Genomic DNA, 21,431 nt, shown 5'->3' with positions numbered 1-21,431 from the left:
ATGTGACGGCAGAAGACCTTAACAACCAGGTAGAAGCCCCGGTTCGCAGCGCCGGCCTTCCGGAACACCCCGGCGGGCGAGCGCGGACCCCGGCGGCGCGCCCCGCCCAGGCCCCGCCTCGCCGGCTCACGTGACCACGGGGCGGGGGTGCGCGCGACCGGGGCTGAGCGGCTGGGTAATCGCGGCTTGGCAGCGAGGGCCATGGCTGGCTTGGTGGACTTTCAGGACGAGGAGCAGGTCAAGTCGTTTCTGGAGAACATGGAGGTGGAGTGCCACTACCAGTGCTACCGCGAGAAGGACCCGGACGGTGAGCGCCGCCGGCACGGCTTGGGGGCACGTGGGGGCACGTGGGGGAGTGGAGGGACGTGGTGGGGGGAGGGCTTGACGGGTCACGTGGGCGACCTCTGAGGGGATCTGGAAGGGCTCTGTGGGAGGCTGACGACGTTGTGTGTGTCGAGGAGGGGCGGATTGGTTTCCACGAGGGCCTGCGGGACTCGCAGAGGGGGAACGCTCCGCTGCACCGAGCCTAGAGGCCGGGGCGGGGTAGGAGGGGCAGTGCTTGGACCTTTAGGGTAGAGAGACTGGGGATACATCAGTGCACAGATGAAATCCCCTGTCCTCATGGAGCTTACATTCCAGTGGGAGGAATTGGACAATAAACATAAGGAAATAAATGAAATAGTGTGTTAGAAAGTAATATATGCAATGGGAAAAAGAACTGACTGAGGGGTCTCAGGAGTTCAGGAGGGCATTTTAAGTTAAGTGGTCTGGGGAATTATTGAGAAAGTGACATTTGAAGAAGATCAGGAAAACTTGTGCCAGCGGCAGGTAATAGCTAGTGAAAAGGCCCTGGGGCATGGATCTGCCCCGTGTGTTGTGGGAACATTGAGTTGAGTTGAGTGGATGGTGGTGTCCAGAAGGGGCCACCCAGAGCAGCCAGTGTCTTTGGGTGGTTTTCTTCTTCCTGCTTTATTTTTATAAAGGAAAAAAAAAAATGGCACTGGCCCTATCTTCTAAAAGCTTGCAGTCTGGTTTCCAGAACATGATATAGCTATTTCTTGAAAGTAATCAGCTACACCGAGTTGCTCTGCGGTATGATGACTTAAATAGAACCCAGGGTTGTTCTTTGAGGCCTGGCCCATGTCCTAAGTGTAGAGAGAATTCACAGGATTTGGCGTCACTGGGGAGCAGGATGGTTGGGGAAGACTTTTGGGGGAGGTCAGAGGAACAGGCAAGTGTTGATTAAATGGAGGAGAGGGTGGGAGAGGGAAATGCTGTCTTTTGGAGGTTGAAGTCAGAATGTCATGAGAAATAAGAGTGAAGAGGGAGCCTGGGCCACAATGTGTCAGGCTTTGAATGCCAGGGTAAGGCGTTTAAACTTTATTCTGTAGGCAATGGAGAGCCATACGTGTCTTGAGGAGTGAATTCATGGTAGTGTACTCTAGAGAATATACCAAGCAATGGAGTGGGGAAGGGTAAGCATGTAAGGATTGTCTGTGGCGCTTTAGAAGGAGAGCCTGAGAGGAGGCTGTAGTTACTATAGCTCCTGGTACAGTAGTTTCCTTCAAAGTCACCATAATCTCTCACCTGGATTACTGAAATAGCCTTCTAACCTGACTCTCTGTTTGCATCCTCACTCCTTTAAAATCTGTTCTCTGGGCCGGCCTGGTGGCGTAGTGGTTAGGTTCACACGCTCCGCTTCTGCAGCCCAGGGTTCGCAGGTTCGGATCCTGGGCGCAGACCTACACACCGCTCGTCAAGCCATGCTGTGGCGGCGTCCCATATAAAGTAGAGGAAGATGGGCATGGATGTTAGCCCAGGGGCAATCTTCCTCAGCAAAAAGAGGAGGATTGGCCACAGATGTTAGCTCAGGGCTAATCTTCCTCACACACAAAAAAATCTGTTCTCTTCTTGCAAAATGATACTTTAATTTTTATTTTGTTAGCAAAAATGTTTGTTTATTAGATTTTTAAATAACGAAAATTACACATTTGTTATTATCAGTGCTGGAGTGTGTCCCCTCATGCACTTTACTTCCTCCATATTCATCCAGGTATGTACAAACATACATACCACAGTAACCTTTTAAAAAGGCACATTGGATCATATCACTGCCCTTCTTCAAACCCTCCAGTGGTCTGCTGTTGACATGGAATAAAATCCTAACTCCTTTCTGTGTTCTCCAAAGCCCTGTGATCTGGTCCCTGCCTTCCTCTCGTTTCCTGCCCCTTTCCTCCTTGATCCAGCCTCATTATACCTTATTTGTGTCAAGCTTATTCCCTCTTTTGAGTTTTTTTGCTTACTCTTCCTTGTGCCTGGGACTTGCTGCCCCCTTCTCATTTCATTGTCTGTAAATAGCTTGTTCATTCTTGTTATTCACATCGCAGCTCAGACCTCAGTCCTCAGTGAGGCTCTCCCTGATCATCTGATCTATGTTAACCCTTCCCCCAACATGCACAGCAAACCGTCATATCATCCTGTTTTATTTCAGTCATAACATTTATTACTGTTTGAATACATCTTGTTCAGCTGTTTACTTATCGTGTTTCCTCCTCTAGAATGTAATTTTTAAGAGGGCAAGTGATTGCATTCCCAGCATCTAGAACAGTGTCTGGTACATAGATGCACATAGTTGCTCAAATATTTGTTGATTGAAAATGAACAAGAGATGAGTGTTATGGGGAATGAAAAAGAAGGGACAGAAGGAAGAGATATTAAGGAGAGGCTTGCTGGGACTAGAGACTGCCAAGGAGAGAGAGTATTTTCAACTCTGGTAGCTGCCATTTCTACTCTGTCTTTGGGCTTCATGTTCCTAGCCTGGTGAAGGAGGAAAGTACAGTCATCAAAGCACCCCTTTCTTGCTGCTGCAAAGACTAGCCCATCCCATGGGCCCTTTTGGTTTTCGGTGTTTTACTGCTGAACTTCCTGAGAAGTTCCAAAGCTAGCAGAGTTTCCATCATGGAAATCAGTGGGTCTTTGGGCCTGGCTGATAGGGAGCAGAAGGGTGCTACCAGAAGGGCTGGTGAGTGATGGAATCAGTGCAGGGCCCAAGGTCTCCCCAGTCCGAACATTGCTCAGTCCCCGGCTAAGGGCAGACAATGCCATTTGTAGAAATGGCTGAACGCTACCTGCATTCCTTGTGGTAAGGTCATCTTGCCACACCTCGGGAGGAGAGAGGCTGGTCCTAAATAAAAGACACATTCTGGCCTGCCACACCTGGACCCTCCCCCTTGCTGAGCAGCAGCCCCAGACACGAATGACAGCTCTTGCCCTTTCCTCACAGGTTGCTATCGGCTGGTGGACTATTTGGAAGGGATCCAGAAGGATTTTGATGAGGCTGCCAAGGTGTTGAAGTTCAACTGTGAAGAGAACAAACACAGCGATAGCTGCTACAAACTGGGGGCCTATTATGTGACTGGAAAAGGTAAGGAGGGGCCTGCTTTCTTTGGTCCTTGTCATTGATAGTAGTGCTGGCATCACATTCCTGGGCCTGATACTGAGCCCTCTGTGCAGAAGGGTCCTCACAGGCACAGAGGAAGCACGTTGTAGGAAAATTTGGAGACAGGAGTTCAGAGTGATGAGGGGAAGAGCACAGTCTTTCAAGTTAGGCAGACCTTAGGGAATGCTATTTGGAAGTAGTGAGACCTTGAACCAGTCACTTTAACTCTGTGCCTCAGTTATATCACCTGTAAAATGGAGAAAAAATAGTACTTGCTTCATAGGGTTGTTTTGAGGATTAAAGAGGATAATGTAGGTAAAGGCATCAGCATGTGCCTGGCACAGAGGAAGGGACCAATAATTAATTCCCTTCCATCTATCTTTTCTCCTCATGCCCTAATTGCAGTTATCGCTGGAGTAGCAAGTAGTGTTTGTTATCTATTGCTAAATAACAAAATATCCCAACAAACATTATTTCACATAGTTTCTGCAGGTCAGAAATTTGAGAGTGGCTCAGCTGTGTGCCTCAGGATCTCTCATGGTTGTAGTCAAGACATTAGCCAGGGGTCTAGGGCTGCAGTCCTTTGAAGACTTGAGGGGAACTGGCGTTTCCAGTTCTAAGATGGCTCCCTCACATGGCTGTTGGTGAAGGCTTCTGCTTCTTGCCAGCTGTTATCAGGAGACCTCAGTTCCTTGTAACCTGGATCTCTCCGTGAGCTGTTTGTGAATCCTTGCGCCGTGGCAGTTGACCTCTCCGGAGTAAGTGAACCAAAAGAGAGAGCAAGGTAGAATCCATAGTGTCTTTTATGACCTACCCTTGGACGTCACACGTTCTTCATTTCCATCACATTCCATTTATTAGAAGTGAGTCAGTAAGTCTAGCCCGCACTAAGGGGAGAGAACTTAAATTCCACCCCTTGAAGGAAGGAATATCAAACCACCACCATAGGGAATATGACATTTGACAGGCAGCTAATTGTTTTTGCTCACTAGATCATGAGCTTCCTAAGGATGATATGATTCATTCATCCCTTGTTCCTGGTGCCCAGCCAAGCTTGGTTAGAAAGATATTCAGTGAAAGTTTGATGAAGAAGATGTCTTTTTAATTCTCTGGAGCTGTGTGGACTATTTCTGCTTTCATATGGGACATGGGGTCTGTGGTAGTCTCTATTTTGAAGAAAGTTTAGCATCAACAGGAATATCAGCTTTCCTTGCTAGAGCAGAGGAGCATTTCTTTGACCTAGTAATTCTCCTACTGTCCTTTCCTAAGGAAATAACTGGAAATGCAAATAAAGATAATGTGCCGAGATACTCACCCCAGCATTATTTATCTGGCAAAACTTTATTTCCATTAACATATAACATATAATATGTAACTGCATTATATTAATTATTTTTTTAAACCTGTGTGCCAACAGTAGCAGCTTAGTTAAATAAATGATGCTACTTCCATTGGATGAAATGTTATTTAGCCCATTAAAAAATAATGTTTCTTTTTTTTCTTTTTTTTTTTTTTTGCTGAGGAAGATTTGCCCTGAGCTAACATCCACAGCCAATCTTCCTCTTTTTGTATGTGAGCCACCACCACAGCATGGCCACTGACAGATGAGTGCCTGGGAACTGAACCTGGGCCACTGAAGCAGAGCACGCCGAACTTAACCACTATGCCACCAGGGCTGGGCCTAAAAAATAATGTTTCTAAAAATTTTTGTTGATATGGGGAAAAGCTTATGATATAATATTCAGTGAAGAAAGCTGAATACAAAATTATATATGGTGTGATCTCAGCTATATAATACAGTGTGCAAAACCAGAAATGTTCCTAGCTATTTGGTGTCTGGATTTGTGTCTTGGTAAAGTTTTGGGTTCCTTCTGTCTTTATAATATTTTACTATATTTATTTTCACTAGTATTTACTATATTTATTTTTACTAATATTTTACTATATTTTCCACAAGGAGAAAGTTCCTTATTGAATGAGGGAAAACAAAAGAGGCTGTGAAATTATTTTCCCTTCTCTTATTAGACAAACTTATGTGATTAATGATTGTGTACTGAGACGTTTTTTTGCTTAAGTGCTCCTTTGTTGAGCAAACTTTTAGTATCTACTATCTGCAGTGAAGCAATGAGTTAGATATGGACCCATAGCAGGGAAGAAATATACTAACACCTGTTATACCTGGGAGAGCTTGATAAGCATCTTCAGAGAGAGAGAGACATGTAAAGTACTGTGGGCGTTCACTGCTGGGAGCGTGTCGTTATCAAGGAGTGCTGTCATAGAGGAGGAGCCATTGAAACTAGTCCTTGAAGGACAGAGCAGATTTTGTTTGATGGAGATGGAATAGTTATGTCTCAGGCAGGGAGAAGGTGAACAGGTGTGAAAGAACACAGTGTTTGGAGAACAGTTCTTAATCCTCTGTTAAGCTGACATTCTTAAATACGTTTCTCCAGGTGTTTAAACCAAAGTGGTTACAGAGGATCCTGTTAGCTGATCTTTGCTACTCAAGCTGTTCTGGATTGCTGTTTAGCAGCCCTTGGGCCCTGCCATGTCTAAAAGCCAGTACTTTTGACTCCCCCTGCCTAGTTCTGAGGCAAAAGATTTTCCAGTCTTTTTGGTTTTGTCCATTGTTCCTGAAAGCACACCCAGTGTCCTTTCTTGATAGAGACTCGTTAATAACTCCCCTTTTACCAAGGATAGCTTGGGACATGGGAAAAAGTGAGAGTCCAAGGAACACGCTTTTTTTTTTTTTTTTTTTTTGTGAGATCAGCCCTGTGCTAACATCTGCCAATCCTCCTCTTTTTTTTTTGCTGAGGAAGACTGGCCCTGGGCTAACATCCGTGCCCATCTTCCTCCACTTTATATGGGACGCCGCCACAGCATGGCCTGACAAGCGGCGCGTTGGTGCATGCCCGGGATCCGAACCGGCGAACCCCGGGCTGCCGCAGTGGAGCGCGCACACTTAACCGCTTGCGCCACCAGGCCGGCCCCCCAAGGAACACACTTTTAGTCCTGAGCACTAATTGACAGTGTGGCATCAGGCATTTTCCTTACCTGAGCTACAAATTCCTCATTGACAAAATGAGAGTAATAAGGTCTGCTCATACCTTCTTCATAGGATTTTTCTGAGTGTCAAATGAATCAGACGACTGCTTTGTTAAGCTGTAAAACATTCTGTCAGTGTGAACAGGTGTGTTTTGTCTTGGTTGCTGCAGAAGTTACTTTGGATTGCACACTTAGATGACCCAAGGAATGTTTTGGCGAGATGTTTTCATCTATGAAATCAACTTTATTTTTGCGAAGCAATCTAAATGTCCTACAAAAGGAAATGGAAAGTAACTCTCACACACAGCTCTTTGATAAAATATTATGCAGCCAATAAAACAGATTTAAGAAGGGTTTCTAGTGAAGAAAGCTCATGATTACAACATGTAAAAAGAAGACCAAACTGCATAGAAAACATTCTAGGAGGAAATACACCAAAAATTAAATAGTGATGGTCTCTAAGTGTGGTAACAATGGATGATTTTTTTTTTCTTTCTATTCAAGTTTTCAATTTCCTCTTCTAAAAAGTAGGATTACTTTATGGGGCTGGCCCGATGGTACAAGTGGTTGAGTGCGTGCGCTCCGCTGTCAGGCCATGCTGTGGCAGCGTCCCATGTAAAGTGGAGGAAGATGGGCATGGATGTTAGCCCAGGGCCAGTCTTCCTCAGCAAAAAGAGGAGGATTGGCAGATGTTAGCTCAGAGCTGATGTTCCTCACAAAAAAATAAATAAATAAAAATAAAAAATAAAAAGTAGGATTACTTTAGAGGAGGAAATGAAGGCTCAGATAAGTTAATGATGATAATTGCAAAAAAATATTTATCTCTGGTCAAGATGGCTCTTGTGAGCTCCAGACTGCATATAGCTGACTGCTTACTAGACAGTTCTACTTGGAAGTTCCCACAGTCGCCTCAAACTTAACAGATCCACTATGGAATTCTTAATTGTTTTCTTCTCCCAATTTATGCCCCTGTTGTCTTCCACTTTAGCAAGTGGTTTCTCTCTCCACCTAGTATCTCATGACCAGTTTATCTTCAAAATATGTCTCAGATCTGTCTTGTCTCTCCCTCTCCTGCTACCATTCTTATCCAAGCCACCGTCCTCTCCTGCTTGGATTACAGTTAGGAGATTAATGCAAGTCTCCAATCTTCTTTCCATAAGGCAGCTAAAATGAAATTTTAAGAATATAAACCATAGATTAGATAAAATATATGAAGCAACTGTTTTCAGACGTTGGACAACAGGCAGTACAGTACTGTGATCCCTGAGAAAAGGGAAACGCATAAGGTGCATCCCATCCAGGATTGCTTTGGTTTTCTTTTTTTTTTTTTTTTTTTAAAGATTTTATTTATTTTATTTTTTCCCCCCAAAGCCTCAGCAGATAGTTGTATGTCACAGCTGCACATCCTTCTAGTTGCTGTATGTGGGACTCAGCCTCAGGATGGACGGAGAAGTGGTGCCTCGATGCGCACCCGGGATCCGAACCTGGGCCACCAGCATCGCAGCGCGCGCACTTAACCACCAAGCCACAGGGCCGGCCCTTTTTTTTTAACTTTATTTATTTATTTATCCTCCCAAAGCCCCAGTAGATAGTTGTATGTCATAGTTGCACATCCTTCTATTTGCTGTATGTGGGATGTGGCCTCAGCATGGCTGGAGAAGTGGTGCGTCGGTGCGTGCCTGGGATCCGAACCCAGGCCGCCGGCATCAGAGCACTCGCACTTAACCACTAAGCCACGGGGCTGGCCCCGGATTGCTTTGGTTTTCTGCCTGGAGACACTTTCCAGATTGTGCACAAAGAGGTGGAAGCCAAGTAGAGCGTGATATAATAGTCTTGCTGAACTGATGAGACAGAAGTCAGAGTTTCTGGCCACTGAGGCAGCTGCACTTTGCAGGACAGGATACTAGAGAAGAAGGAGCTACACAGAGAAGGAGATCCAGAAATCCACATAGGGGTGCTCTTAAGTCTTTGGCCCAATGTTAAGCTGCACATGCAGAGAGGGAGACCCTGAGAGACTTTGCAGTGAAAAGTTGGTGGGGAGCTGTGAACTGAGAAGCGATTCCAGAGGTTCACAGTGCTGGGAGTGGTTTGAATTCCAACCAGCCAGAGTGGAGAGACCTCATTGAACAACACAGACATTCACCTGAGACTCCAGAAAGGCCATGCCTTAGTAGTAAGACTATTCTGGATCTACTCTAACAAAACTTAACAGCAAGCCTCAGAAGGATCAGGCTGATTCATCAGTAAATTAGCTACCTGCCAGAACAAAACTCAACAGTCTTTAAAGGAATACAGCAAAATCCAGACTAAACAAAGTATCATCTGCAATGTCCTGCATAAAAATAAGAAATTACTAAACAGAAAAAAAGCAGTCAATTGAAACAGACCCAGATATGACAGAGATGTTGGAATTAACAGTGAAATATTTTAAAATGGGTGTAATAAATATGTTTAAGGGTTTAGATAAAAGATGGACATAATGAAGTGGAGAATCTGAATAGACCAATCACAAATAAAGAGATTGAAATAGTAATCAAAAACCTCCCAAAAAATAAAAGTCCAGGACCAGATGGCTTCTCTGGTGAATTTTACCAATCGTTCAAAGAAGATTTAATACCCATCCTTCTCAAACTATTCCAAAAAATAGAGGAAGATGGAACACTTCCTAACTCATTCTACGAGGCCAACATCACCCTGATATCAAAGCCAGACAAAGACAATACAAAGAAGGAAAATTATAGGCCAATATCACTGATGAACATAGATGCAAAAATCCTCAACAAAATATTGGCAAACCGAATGTGGCAATACGTTAAAAAGGTCATACACCATGATCAAGAGGGATTTATACCAGGGACACAGAGATGGTTCAACATCCGCAAATCAATCAATGTGATACACCACATCAACAAAACAGAATAAAAACCACATGGTCATCTCAATAGACACAGAGAAGGCATTTGACAAGATACAACATCCGTTTATGATAAAAACTCTCAACAAAATGGGTATAGAAGGAAAGTACCTCAACATAATAAAGGCTATTTATGACAGACCCACAGCCAACATCATACTCAATGGCGAAAGGCTGAAAGCCATTCCTCTGAGAACAGGAATAAGACAAGGCTGCCCACTCTCACCACTGTTATTCAACATAGTACTGGAGGTTTTGGCCAGAGCAATTAGGCAAGAGAAAGGAATAAAAGGAATCCAAATAGGCAATGAAGAAGTGAAACTCTCACTGTTGCAGACGACATGATTTTATATATAGAAAACCCTAAAGAATCCATTGGACAACTATTAGAAATAATCAGCAACTACAGCAAAGTCGCAGAGTACAAAGTCAATCTGCAAAAATCAGTTGCATTTCTGTATGCTAATAACGAACTAACAGAAAGAGAGCCCAAAAAGATAATACCATTTACAATTGCATCAAAAAGAATAAAATATCTAGGAATAAATCTTACCAAGGAGGTGAAAGACCTATACAATGAAAACTACAAGACATTATTGAAAAAAATCAATGATGACATAAAGAAATGCAAAGACATCCCATGCACATGGATTGGAAGAATAAACATAGTGGGGCCGGCCCTGTGCCTTAGCGGTTAAGTGCACACGCTCCACTACTGGTGGCCCGGGTTCAGATCCTGGATGCGCACCGACGCACTGCTTCTCCAGCTGTGCTGAGGCCACGTCCCACATACAGCAACTAGAAGGATGTGCAACTATGACGTACAACTATCTACTGGGGCTTTGGGGAAAAAAAAGGAGGAGGATTGGCAATAGATGTTAACTCAGAGGCGGTCTTCCTCAGCAAAAAGAGGAGGATTGGCATGGTGTTAGCTCAGGGCTGATCTTCCTTACAAAAAAAAAAAAAAAAAAAAGAATAAACATAGTTAAAATGTCTGTATTACCTAAAGCAATCTACAGATTCAGTGCAATCCCAATCAGAATCCCAATGACGTTCTTCACGGAAATAGAAAAAAGAATACTAAAATTCATATGGGACAACAAAAGACCCCGAATAACTAATGCAATCCTGAAAAAGAAGAACAAAGCTGGAGGCATCACAATCCCTGACTTCAAAACATACTACAAAGCAATAGTAATCAAAACAGCATAGTACTGGTACAAAAATAGACACACAGATCAATGGAACAGAATTAAAAGCCCAGAAATAAGACCACACATATACAGACAGCTAATTTTCAACAAGGGAGCTAAGAACATACAATGGAGAAAGGAAAGTCTCTTCAATAAATGGTGTTGGGAAAACTGGACAGCCACATGCAAAAGAATGAAAGTGGACCATCTGCTATCGCCATTCACAAAAATTAACTCAAAATGGATCAAAGACCTGAAGGTGAGACCTGAAACTATAAAACTCATAGAAGAAAATATAGTCAACACACTATTTGACATTGGTTATAAAGGAATCTTTTTGGATGACATGCCTACCCAGACTAGGGAAACTAAAGAAAAAATAAACAAGTGGGACTTTATCAGATTAAAGAGTTTCTACAAGACAAATGAAACCAGAATCAAGATGAACGGACAACCCACCAGCTGGGAGAAAATATTTGCAAAACATATATCTGACAAGGGGTTAATCTCCCTAATATATAAAGAACTCACACAACTGAACAACAAAAAAACAAACAACCTGGTCAAAAAATGGGCAGAGGAAATGAACAGACAATTCTCCAAAGAAGATATACAGATGGGCAATAGGCACATGAAAAGATGTTCAACATCACTAATCATCAGGGAAATGCAAATCAAAACAACACTAAGATATTACTTCACGCCCGTTAGAATGGCTATAATCACCAAGACAAAAAACAACGAATGTTGGAGAGGATGTGGAGAAACAGGAACCCTCGTACACAGCTGGTGGGAATGCAAACTGGTGCAGCCTCTATGGAAAACGGTATGGAGATTCCTCAAAGAATTAAAAATAGAAATACCCTATGATCCAGCTATCCCACTACTGGGAATCTATCCAACGAACCTGGAATCAACAATCCAAAGAGGCTTATGCACCCCTATGTTCACTGCAGCATTATTCACTGTAGCCAAGAAGTGGAAGCAACCCAAGTGTCCGTTGACTGATGATTGGATCAAGAAGATGTGGTATATATATATATACAATGGAATACTACTCAGCCATAAAAAAAGACAAAATCATCAAATTTACAACATGGATGGGCCTGGAGAGTATTATGTTAAGTGAAATAAGCCAGAAAGAGAAAGACAAACACTGTATGATCCCACTCATATGTGGAATATAAACCAACACATGGACAGAGAAAACTGTATTGTGGTTACCAGGGGCAATGGGGGTGGGGGTGGGCACAAGGGGTGAAGGGAGACATATATATGGTGATGGACAAACAAAAACGTACAACCCAAAATTTCACAATGTTATAAGCTATTAAAACAACAATAAAAAAAAAAGATGGATGTAATGAGTGAACAGGTGGGAAATCTCATTAGAGAAATTGAAACTATTAAAAAGAACCAAATGAGGGGCTGGCCCTGTGGCTTCGAGGTTGAGTGCATGCGCTCCGCTGCTGGCGGCCCCGGTTCAGATCCCAGGCGCGTGCCGATGCACCACTTTTGCGGCCATGCTGGGGCCACATCCCACATACAGCAGCTGGAAGGATGTGCAACTATGACATACAACTGTCTACTGGGGCTTGGGGGGGGTGGGGGAAAAAAAGGAGGAGGATTGGCAATAGATGTTAGCTCGGAGCCAGTCTTCCACAGCAAAAGGAGGAGGATTGGCATGGATATTAGCTCAGGGCTGATCTTCCTTACAAAAAAAAAAAGAACCAAATGAAATCCTGCAGTTGAAAAATGTAATATTTGAAATGAAAAGTTCACTGGACAGGCTTAGCAGCAAATTAGACACTTCAGAAGAAAATCATCAATGAGGTTGAAAGATCAGTGAACTTGAAGACAGGATTATAGATATTATCTAAACTGAAGCACTAAGAGAAAAAAAAAAGAACAGAGCCTGACTTGTGGGGTTCAACACCTATCAATCTGACATACATGTATTGGAGTCCCAGAAAGAGAAGAGATTGAGGCAGCAAAAATACTTGAAGAAATAACAGCAGAAAAATTTCCCAATTTGATGAAAAATATCAGTCCACAGATCCATAAAGCTCAGTGAACCCAAGCAGGGTGACCATTGAAAATTACACCTAGACACATTATTACCAATTTGCTGAAAACCAGAGAAAGAGAAAATCTTAAAAAGCAGTTAGAGAAAAAGATATTGAGGGGAACAAGGGTGAGAACACTGACTTCTCATCAGGAGTAGTGTAAGCCAGAAGACAAAAGAACAACATCTTTTAAATGCTGAAAGAAAAAACTGTCAAACTTGTATTCTACTTTAAGCAAAAAGATCTTTAAAAATGAAGATGAAATTCATTTTCCGATAAACAGAAGCTGAGAGAATGAGTCACTGCAGACCTGTGCTGTAAGAAATGTTGAAGAAAGGTGTTAGGGTTAAAGGAAGATGATAAAAGATGGAAACTAGGATCCATACAAAAGAATAAAGCACACTAGAATGTGTGTGTAAATATAAGACTTCCTTATTTCTAATGTCTTGAAAAGATTGTTTAAAGCAAAAATAATAGCAATATATTGTGAGGCTTATAATATATATAGAAGTAAAACAAAAGAGTAATATATATAGAAATAAAACATGACAACAGTAGTCCTAAGGATGGAAATGTGGTAAATGAATGCAAGTATACTGTTGTGAGTTTCTAACATTATAAGTGAAGTGGTATAATAGTAATTTATGGTAGATTGTGATAAGTTAAGGATATATATTATAACCACTAGATGAACCACTGAAAAAAGTATAATTAAAAAGCCAATGATGAGAATGAAATCGACTATTAGAAATATACAATTCAAAAGAACACAAGAAAAAGGAGCAAAAAACCTTTGAGACAAATGGGAAAAAATGAGATTGTAGACTTAAACCCAGTAATATCAATAATTGCTTTAAACGTAAGTAAACTCTCCAGTAAAAGGCATAGATTGTCAGGCTGGATGTGAAAGCAAGAGCTAACTATATACCGTTTAAATATAAAGGTGGCAGGAATACATTTTCAAAACTAGAAGGACTCAGGGAATATAGAATCTATGAGCTTTTCTAGAAAAGTCTATCTGAAAACCAATAAAGAAGTTAATCAAAAGAAACAATTCAGGAATGGAGAAGCTCTTATGAAAAGACTGGTGATGAGCAGAATCCATTTAGAATGAATACTGGGCTAATTAGGGTTACTGGATGGAATGTAAATAATATAAACCTTTAGGGCACGAAAACACCATAACATTTACTGAGCACTTATTATGTGCCAGGCTCTTGTAAGAACACATTTAAGCTTCCAACATATGAAGTAGATACTATTATCCTTACTTTACAGATGAGGAAAATCTTTTAGAGGTTAAGTAATTTGCCTAAGGTCACACAGCCAGCAAGTAGTGGAGCCAGGACTGGAGTCTAGGTTTTCTGGCTACAGAGCCCAGGCTTCACTAACCACTGTGCTATACTGTCTCCCTAAGTTGAAATAACATGACCAACAGAAAGTAGAAGGTGGGGAATGAGAGATGGGGGGAAGTATGAGATGCCAGTATCTTCACCTCTTATAGTTGTGAGGCAATACTGTCTAAAATTTCATTAAAAAAATAAAAACAATGATTCTAACCTTTTAACATATTAAATAATCTCTTTATACCTCCAGGGGCCCATTTAGGAAATTTCTCTGTTGAAGAAATATTCATTTGAAGTTGAGCAGTTTCTTCAATTTTGCTTCAGTTTAGTTTTCTTCTGATAAATTCAAGTAAAATGCAAGTTAAAATTGTTATTTACAAATAGCATATGTAATCCAGTTTTTCAGAGTATTTCTATCTAGCTGTCCATTCAGCCAGCCAGCACTTAATCTGAATGCAGCTGCAGAGATGACGGGAATGGGGTTCTCTAAATGATAATGATGGTTATTTCCAGGTGGTGGATTTGGAGTGAGTTCTTTAAAAAATAATGTTAAAAGATAGTTAGGATGTTTATATTTTTTGAGAATGGGTGATGGTACATGGGAATTAGAAATTTTCCATTAAAAAAAAAAAAAAACTGGGCCGGCCCCGTGGCTTAGCGGTTAAGTGCGTGCGCTCCCATGCAGGCTGCCCGGGTTCGGATCCCGGGCGCGCACAGACGTACTGCTTCTCCGGCCATGCTGAGGCCGTGTCCCACATACAGCAACTAGAAGAATGTGCAACTATGACATACAACTATCGCCTGGGGCTTTAGGGGAAAAATAAATAAATAAAAAATTAAAAAAAAAAAAAAAAAAGAAAAAACTGAGCCCTGTCACCACCTCTGCTTAAAATGACCCATTAGCAGTTTCCCATTGCTCCTAGGATTAAGTATAGGGTCCTTAATGAGACGCAGCAGACCCTGCATGATCTGGCCCCTGCCTGCCTCTCCAGCCTCCCTTCTCCAGTGATTTCTGAGTTCTAGCTACATGGGCTCCTTTTCTCTTGATGTCTTATTCCTGCTGCCTGGAACAACCCTCACCCCCTATTTTCTTTTTCTTCTTTTTTCCATTAATGGCACAGCTCGAATGTTGCTTTGGGGAAGCTTCCTTGACCTCACCCCCTAGTCTAGGTCAGAGCCCTGGTACATTCTCCTAGCACCCTGTACTTTTCCTCCTTACACTTGTCACACTTACACATTTATTTGTGTGGTTGTTTAATGTCGATCTCATTAGACCATAAGATCCACAGGGGCAGGGGCAGTGTCTCTTTGTTCCCCAGAACCTAGCACGGTAGTTGGCAAATAATATGCATTCAGTGTGTATTTAAATTAACGAACATTTAACAAAGTGCTTATAAGGTGCCATGTTCTCGCTGTAACCCTATGAGGTCGCTATTATTATCATTCCCACTTTTCACCTCCTTTACCTGTTTGGGCTTCTTCATAGGATATCATTTGAACAAAAGATTCCGTGGCTAAAAAAGCTGGAAGGTCTGTGCATTATGCCAGGCCACCTTCCTTTCATGCTGCCTTAGCTCAAAGCATATGAACTTTCTTCGGGAATTGTTCCCTAACTTTGGCCTGAGACGTTTAGGTTCTGCCCTGGCATGAGTTTACTTTTTTCTTCCCTTTCCTTCCTCCCAGGTGGACTGCCTCAGGACCTGAAAGCTGCCTCCAGCTGCTTTCAAATGGCATGTGAGAAGCCCGGGAAGAAATCTGTGGAGGCGTGTCACAACGTTGGTCTCCTGGCGCATGATGGACAGGTCAATGAGGATGGCCAGCCTGATTTGGGGAAGGCCAGAGACTACTACACAAGGGCCTGTGATGGCAGCTATGCCTCCAGCTGCTTCAACCTCAGTGCCATGTTCCTGCAGGGCGCCCCTGGCTTTCCCAAGGACATGGGCCTGGCGTGTAAATACTCAATGAAAGCCTGTGACCTGGGCCATGTCTGGGCCTGTGCCAATGCCAGCCGCATGTACAAGCTGGGGGATGGTGTCGATAAGGACGAAGTCAAGGCTGAGGTGTTAAAAAACCGGGCCCGGCAGCTGCACAAAGAACAGCAGAAAAGTGTCCAGCCTTTAACGTTTGGGTAGAGTGGCCCACCCTCTTCTCAACAAACAGCTTGAGGCTGGCACCTCTTCTTTCTGATGCAGCTCTTGGAGGTCAACCTGCTGGAGCAGGAAGACTGGAAATTTGGTATCAGGAGCTCTGGTCACCTAGACCCATTGCCCCAGGGTGTCATCTACTGGGATGTAGCCTGAAATGTTTGTTTCAGTCAGTATTCCTTTATCTGGTGTGTTCTGTGATGACACTCACGTTTATGGGGTCTTAGTTCTCAAACTCTTGTAGCTCTGTGAAAAACAGCAAACTGGAGAGCCATAGAGATTGGGGTGGGGTGGGGAGGAGAGGCAAAGAGCAGGAAGTTGGGAAAATCAGCAGCCACAGGGCCTGAAGGAATCAGACATTATTATTATTATTAGTTGGGAGGGTTTGAAAATCAGAAAGTATATCTTAACTTACATATTAGAGCGCTTAAGGAGCTGAGAACATTTAACTAGTCCCAGCTGCCACCCTCTGACATATGTAATCATTGGTGTGGGCTCCCTTTCTGCCTTTAGCATCAGATCTTTCAATAAATTCATAGAGATGAATGTGCGACATAAGGAAGGGATGTGCGACATAAAAGTTAAAGGTCGTTGTGCTTCAGAGTTGTTAAAGAAGGTGAAACATAAGTCTTCACAGTTAAAAGTTAGCATCCCCCGTCCACTCACCTGGCTCTGCTCATCATACTGAGGGAGCAGATTATTCCCAAGGCAACTTCAGCTGGGAATTTGTAAGCAAGGACGTTGTGACACATTTTGTCCCTCAGGACTGAACCTTCTTAACTGTCCCTGTAAATAAACTATTTCGATTGATTAGTAGTTTGTGTTATTAGTGTTTTCTCCACATTCTGGGTAGGGTAGAGAATATGTTCTTCATAGTGGTTGTGACTTTTAAGAGCCTTTGCTTTTTCTATTTTCTCCCTAACTTGTCACCAGGGGGCGAGCTTGTCATTTTCCTGCTGATAACAGGGAGATTATTTCTGTCACCACCTACTGTTTTTGGGCTTCCAGTTTTGCAACTGTCGTGGAAGGAAGGCTTGCTGTATGGATGAAGGTTTTTGAGCACAGTTGATGGTTAGAGGAGAGGGACTTTCCCAAGTGCAGAGAAGTTTTAAAAAGCTAATTTATTTTAAAAATATACAGTAGCTTCTGTTGTGTTAACTCTGTAGGCCAACAAGCATATGAAAAGGTGCTCCCACATCACTAATCATCAGGGAAATGCAAATCTAAACCACAATGAGATAATTACCTCATACCTGTCAGGATGGCTATTATCAAAAAAAAAAAAACAAGTGTTGGCGAGGATGTGGAGAAATTGGAAGTCTTATACGTTGTTGGCGGGAATGTAAAATGGTGCAGCCACTATGGAAGACAATATGGCAGTGCCTCAAAAAATTAAACATAGAATTAACCATATGATCCTGCAGTTTCCCTTCTGGGTACATATCCAAAAGAATTGATAGGGTCTCCAAGAAATATTTGTACACCCATGTTCATAGCAGCATTCACAATAGCCAAAAGGTAGAAGCAACCCAGATGTCTATATACAGGTGAAGGGATAAACCAAATGTGGTACATACATACAATAGAATGTTATTCAGCTTTAAAAGAAGGAAATTCTGACACACGCTGTAACATGGATGAACCTTGAAAACATAATGCTAAGTGAAATAAGCCAATCACAAAAAGACAAATACTATATGATTCTACTTAGATGAGGTATTTAAACTCATAGAGACAGAAAGTAGAGTGGTGGTTGCCATGAGCTGGGGGAGGGGGAAATGGGGAGTTGTTTAACAGTTTCAGTTTTGTAAGATGAAAAAGTTCTGGTGATTACTTGTACAAAAATGTGAATATACTTAACTGTACACTTAAAAATGGTTAAGATGGTAAATTTTATGTGTATTTTACCACCATTTAAAAAAACTAAACATTTAATTTTTTAAAAATGCAAGATATGAGATTTTGGGTTATAAAATTAATATGTTCTCATGAAGTGCAGTTTGGAACACAGCAGAAGAAACAATTACCCCTCACTATCCTTGACCACCTACAAGCATTCTTTGGCCCAATAATGTTGTTTAACCATTTTTTAAGAATCACATCTTTTCAATTAAATAATGGGTTTTGTAATTTTGAAGAATTAGGTTAACTTGCTTTTTGGTGGCAGATACGCTGGATGATTTTTTATGGACCAGTTTGTTCCTGGGACCCAGGGTGCTTGCCTTCCTTGGATCACATACTGAGGTGGGCTGGGAACAATGAAGTGGGCATTAGTAGTGTCAAAATGTTGCATTTCACAGAAGTTACTAAAATGCACAGAATAATAATTTACTGTCCAGAAGGGTCGAAGGCCATTTCATTCCCAGGCTGCTGTGGGGAGAAATGGGTTAAGAGCCAGCATTACTGAGTTTCTCACTTTTGTGCAACCTTGGAGGCAAAGTTTGAAAATGGGTTTCCAGACTCCGGTCACAGCAGGCAGTATCATTACTGTGGCTTCTGGCCAGCAGGCATTTGAATCTTCATTAGGAACTATTTCCAGCATTTTTCCACCATGCCAGTCTTGGGCTGGATGGTCTAACGGAGAAGAAGTTTTAGAACTGACTAGTGGTTTGTGTTCTTGTTAGTGTTCTCACTAAAATCTGACAGTGCAGTGCTCAAGTGCTAAGAGAAAGGGAAGCGGGAGTCCCAGAGAAGGAGGAGAGGCCGGACGGTCTAGAGATTTGGGTTGTTTTTTTTTTAAAGATTTTATTTATTTATTTTTTCCCCCCAAAGCCCCAGTAGATAGTTGTATGTCATAGCTGCACATCCTTCTAGTTGCTGCATGTGGGATGCGGCCTCAGCATGGCCGAAGAAGCGGTGCATCAGTGCACGCCCGGGATCCGAACCCAGGCTGCCAGTAGCGCAGCGCACGCACTTAACCGCCAAGCCACGGGGCTGGCCCTGAGATTTGGATTTTATCTTGTGAGTCATGCAGAGTCACTGAAGGGTTTTGAGCAGGAGAATGAAATGATCACATTTCGAAATTAGATCACCCTAGTGTGGAAAATGGATTGGAGAGCTGTGTGGGGGTGGGAGAAGGGTGGAGTCGGTCATTGGGTTAAAAGAAAACCCAGATTTCTATCCTGGGCACCTGGGTGGAAGGGTTGATTGATATTGATTTGGAGCCTATGAGATTGAGATGCGGACTAAAAACTTTTTTGAGCTATTTGGTAATTTTTTAAAAAATTTCGAACTATCGAGGCTGGCCCGGTGGTACAAACGGTTTAAGTGTGCGTGCTCCACTGTGGTGGCCCAGGGTTCGCCAGTTTGGATCCCGGGCGCGCACTGACGCACCGCTTGGCAAGCCATGCTGTGGCAGCGTCCCACATAAAGTGGAGGAAGATGGGCATGGATGTTAGCCCAGGGCCAGTCTTCCTCTCAGCAAAAAAAACAGATCCACCAATCCTCCTCCTTTTTTTTTTTTTTTTTTGCTGAGGAAGACTGGCCCTGGGCTAACATCCATGCCCATCTTCCTCCACTTTATGTGGGACGCTGCCACAGCATGGCTTGCCAAGCGGTGCGTCAGTGCGCGCCCGGGATCCAAACTGGCGAACCCTGGGCCACCACAGTGGAGCACGCACACTTAAACCGTTTGTACCACTGGGCCGGCCCCATAATTTTATATTTTTAAAAAGCATCCAGTAATCACTGCACAAAAAAATGAAAATGTTTTTGGCTTCCTAATGTTCATTTTTCAGTTTAGATCTCTTTTATTTTGAATTCTACATTAGGGTTGGGGGGCACCAGACTCTTTCTGGTTCTTAGGTCTAAAGGTCTTAACCTGGGTTCCCAGCTGGGTTTTGCCTTTTATTGGCTGTGTGACCTTGGGCAAGTCTTGGTTTTGTCTCCTCTCAGATGGGGATGACAGTGCCTTCTAGGGTTGTTAAAAAGATTAAATAGTAGCTCTTATCATAGAATAATAAATGTTTCTTTAAAAAGATTTTTATGGGGCCACATTTTACAATTAGATAATTATTTTTCTCTCTAAGTGGCAGTGTTCTGCTTGTGAAGGAGACTAGCTTTTAAAACAGGCTGCTTTTGCTCCCATTCTTTTAATGCCCGGGGAGCTGATGGTGAGGCTCTCCAGGGGTATTCACTGCATAAAACAGCTGCAGGAGGCAGGCCTGATGAGGGGTGGGTGGGGCCTGCCTCCTGCCTCCTCCTTCTCTGTTGCCCCAGCAGAGACAGAGTTGGTGAGAGGACTTGCACCTGCTGGGGGCCCAGAATGGAAACTATTCCCAGCTGGTGCCCCTCCCCAGGCTTAAGGAATGATGATTATATTACAGTTTATAAATCAGGCCTCCCCACTGTCTAAGGGGAAAGGCCAAAATTCTTTGCCCAATGTGTAAGTCTCCCCACCCCCATGATACAGTCCCTGCCTCCATATTTAGCCTCATCTTGTTCCTAGCTTGAGCTTCTGCAACAGGGAACTGCTTGTGGTCTCTGCACCATGCCAAAAAAAAAAAAAAAAGAGTAACAAGAAAAACACCCGGGCTCTTTCTTACTGCCATGTGTTTGTGATGCTGGTTCATTTCTCTGGAATGCCCTTCTACCTTTTAAGTGGAATGCTCTTCATCTTTTGAGGCTTGGGAAGCTGATCACACTGTGTTGTCGTCTGTGTGTTGATGGTCTTCGCTGCCCGTGAGACTGAGTTCTTGGAGAACAGGGACTCAGCTTCATCTCTGTCGTCAGTGAGGCTGGGCGCACGCTGGGCCATGAGGGGCTGCTTTCAGAGATGAACAGCGCAGAGTGGCACCCTAGCAGCCTCCCGAGCACCCCAGACAAATCAGGCCCAGGCTGCTCTTGAGGCTGCAGGGCTATACTGGTTTTGAAACTGCTTCTCAAGGAATGCTCCTGTGTAAGCCAGAGCGGGCGCACGAGGGATCAGTACTCTTGCTTGAGCTCTGTCAGGGAAAGTGTCTTTAAAAAAAGGTTTTTGAAATAATGAAGGAAAAGGACTCAACACAGTTCCCCCTGGCACCCTAAAGTACATGCTCAGTAACTTAATGCCAACAAAGCAATATGAATATCCTCATGGCTAAAGAATCACAAGTCCAAGTATGCCACATTTTTTTCTTGAAATACTAAGAATGTCTTTCTTGAAATACTAAGAATTAATGGTCTTTGCTCATCGTCATAATTACTTGTTTTCATGTTTGTCTCTCTGATTAGTCTACGAGGCTCCAAAGATCAAGAATTCTATCCTCTTTGAAATCCTTCAAAGATTTCTTGTCCTTTCATCAGTGAT

At 42.9% G+C, this 21,431-nt stretch overlaps 1 protein-coding gene across 1 annotated transcript; it reads left to right on the top strand.

Moving 5' to 3' along the window:
* Window positions 1–158: 158 nt before the first annotated feature.
* LOC131412627 (cytochrome c oxidase assembly factor 7) lies at window positions 159–16,429 on the top strand. Its single transcript, XM_058552429.1, has 3 exons — window positions 159–307; window positions 3,284–3,424; window positions 15,684–16,429. The coding sequence occupies exons 1-3, from the start codon at window positions 202–204 to the stop codon at window positions 16,130–16,132; spliced, it is 696 nt and encodes a 231-aa protein (XP_058408412.1). The 5' UTR covers window positions 159–201; the 3' UTR covers window positions 16,133–16,429.
* The last annotated feature ends 5,002 nt before the right edge of the window (window positions 16,430–21,431 follow it).

This window comes from Diceros bicornis, chromosome 13, assembly GCF_020826845.1.
Source record: "Diceros bicornis minor isolate mBicDic1 chromosome 13, mDicBic1.mat.cur, whole genome shotgun sequence".
NCBI lineage: Eukaryota > Metazoa > Chordata > Mammalia > Perissodactyla > Rhinocerotidae > Diceros > Diceros bicornis.
The sequence above is the reverse complement of the archived record's forward strand: the minus strand, read 5'-3'. Positions and strand labels throughout refer to the sequence as shown.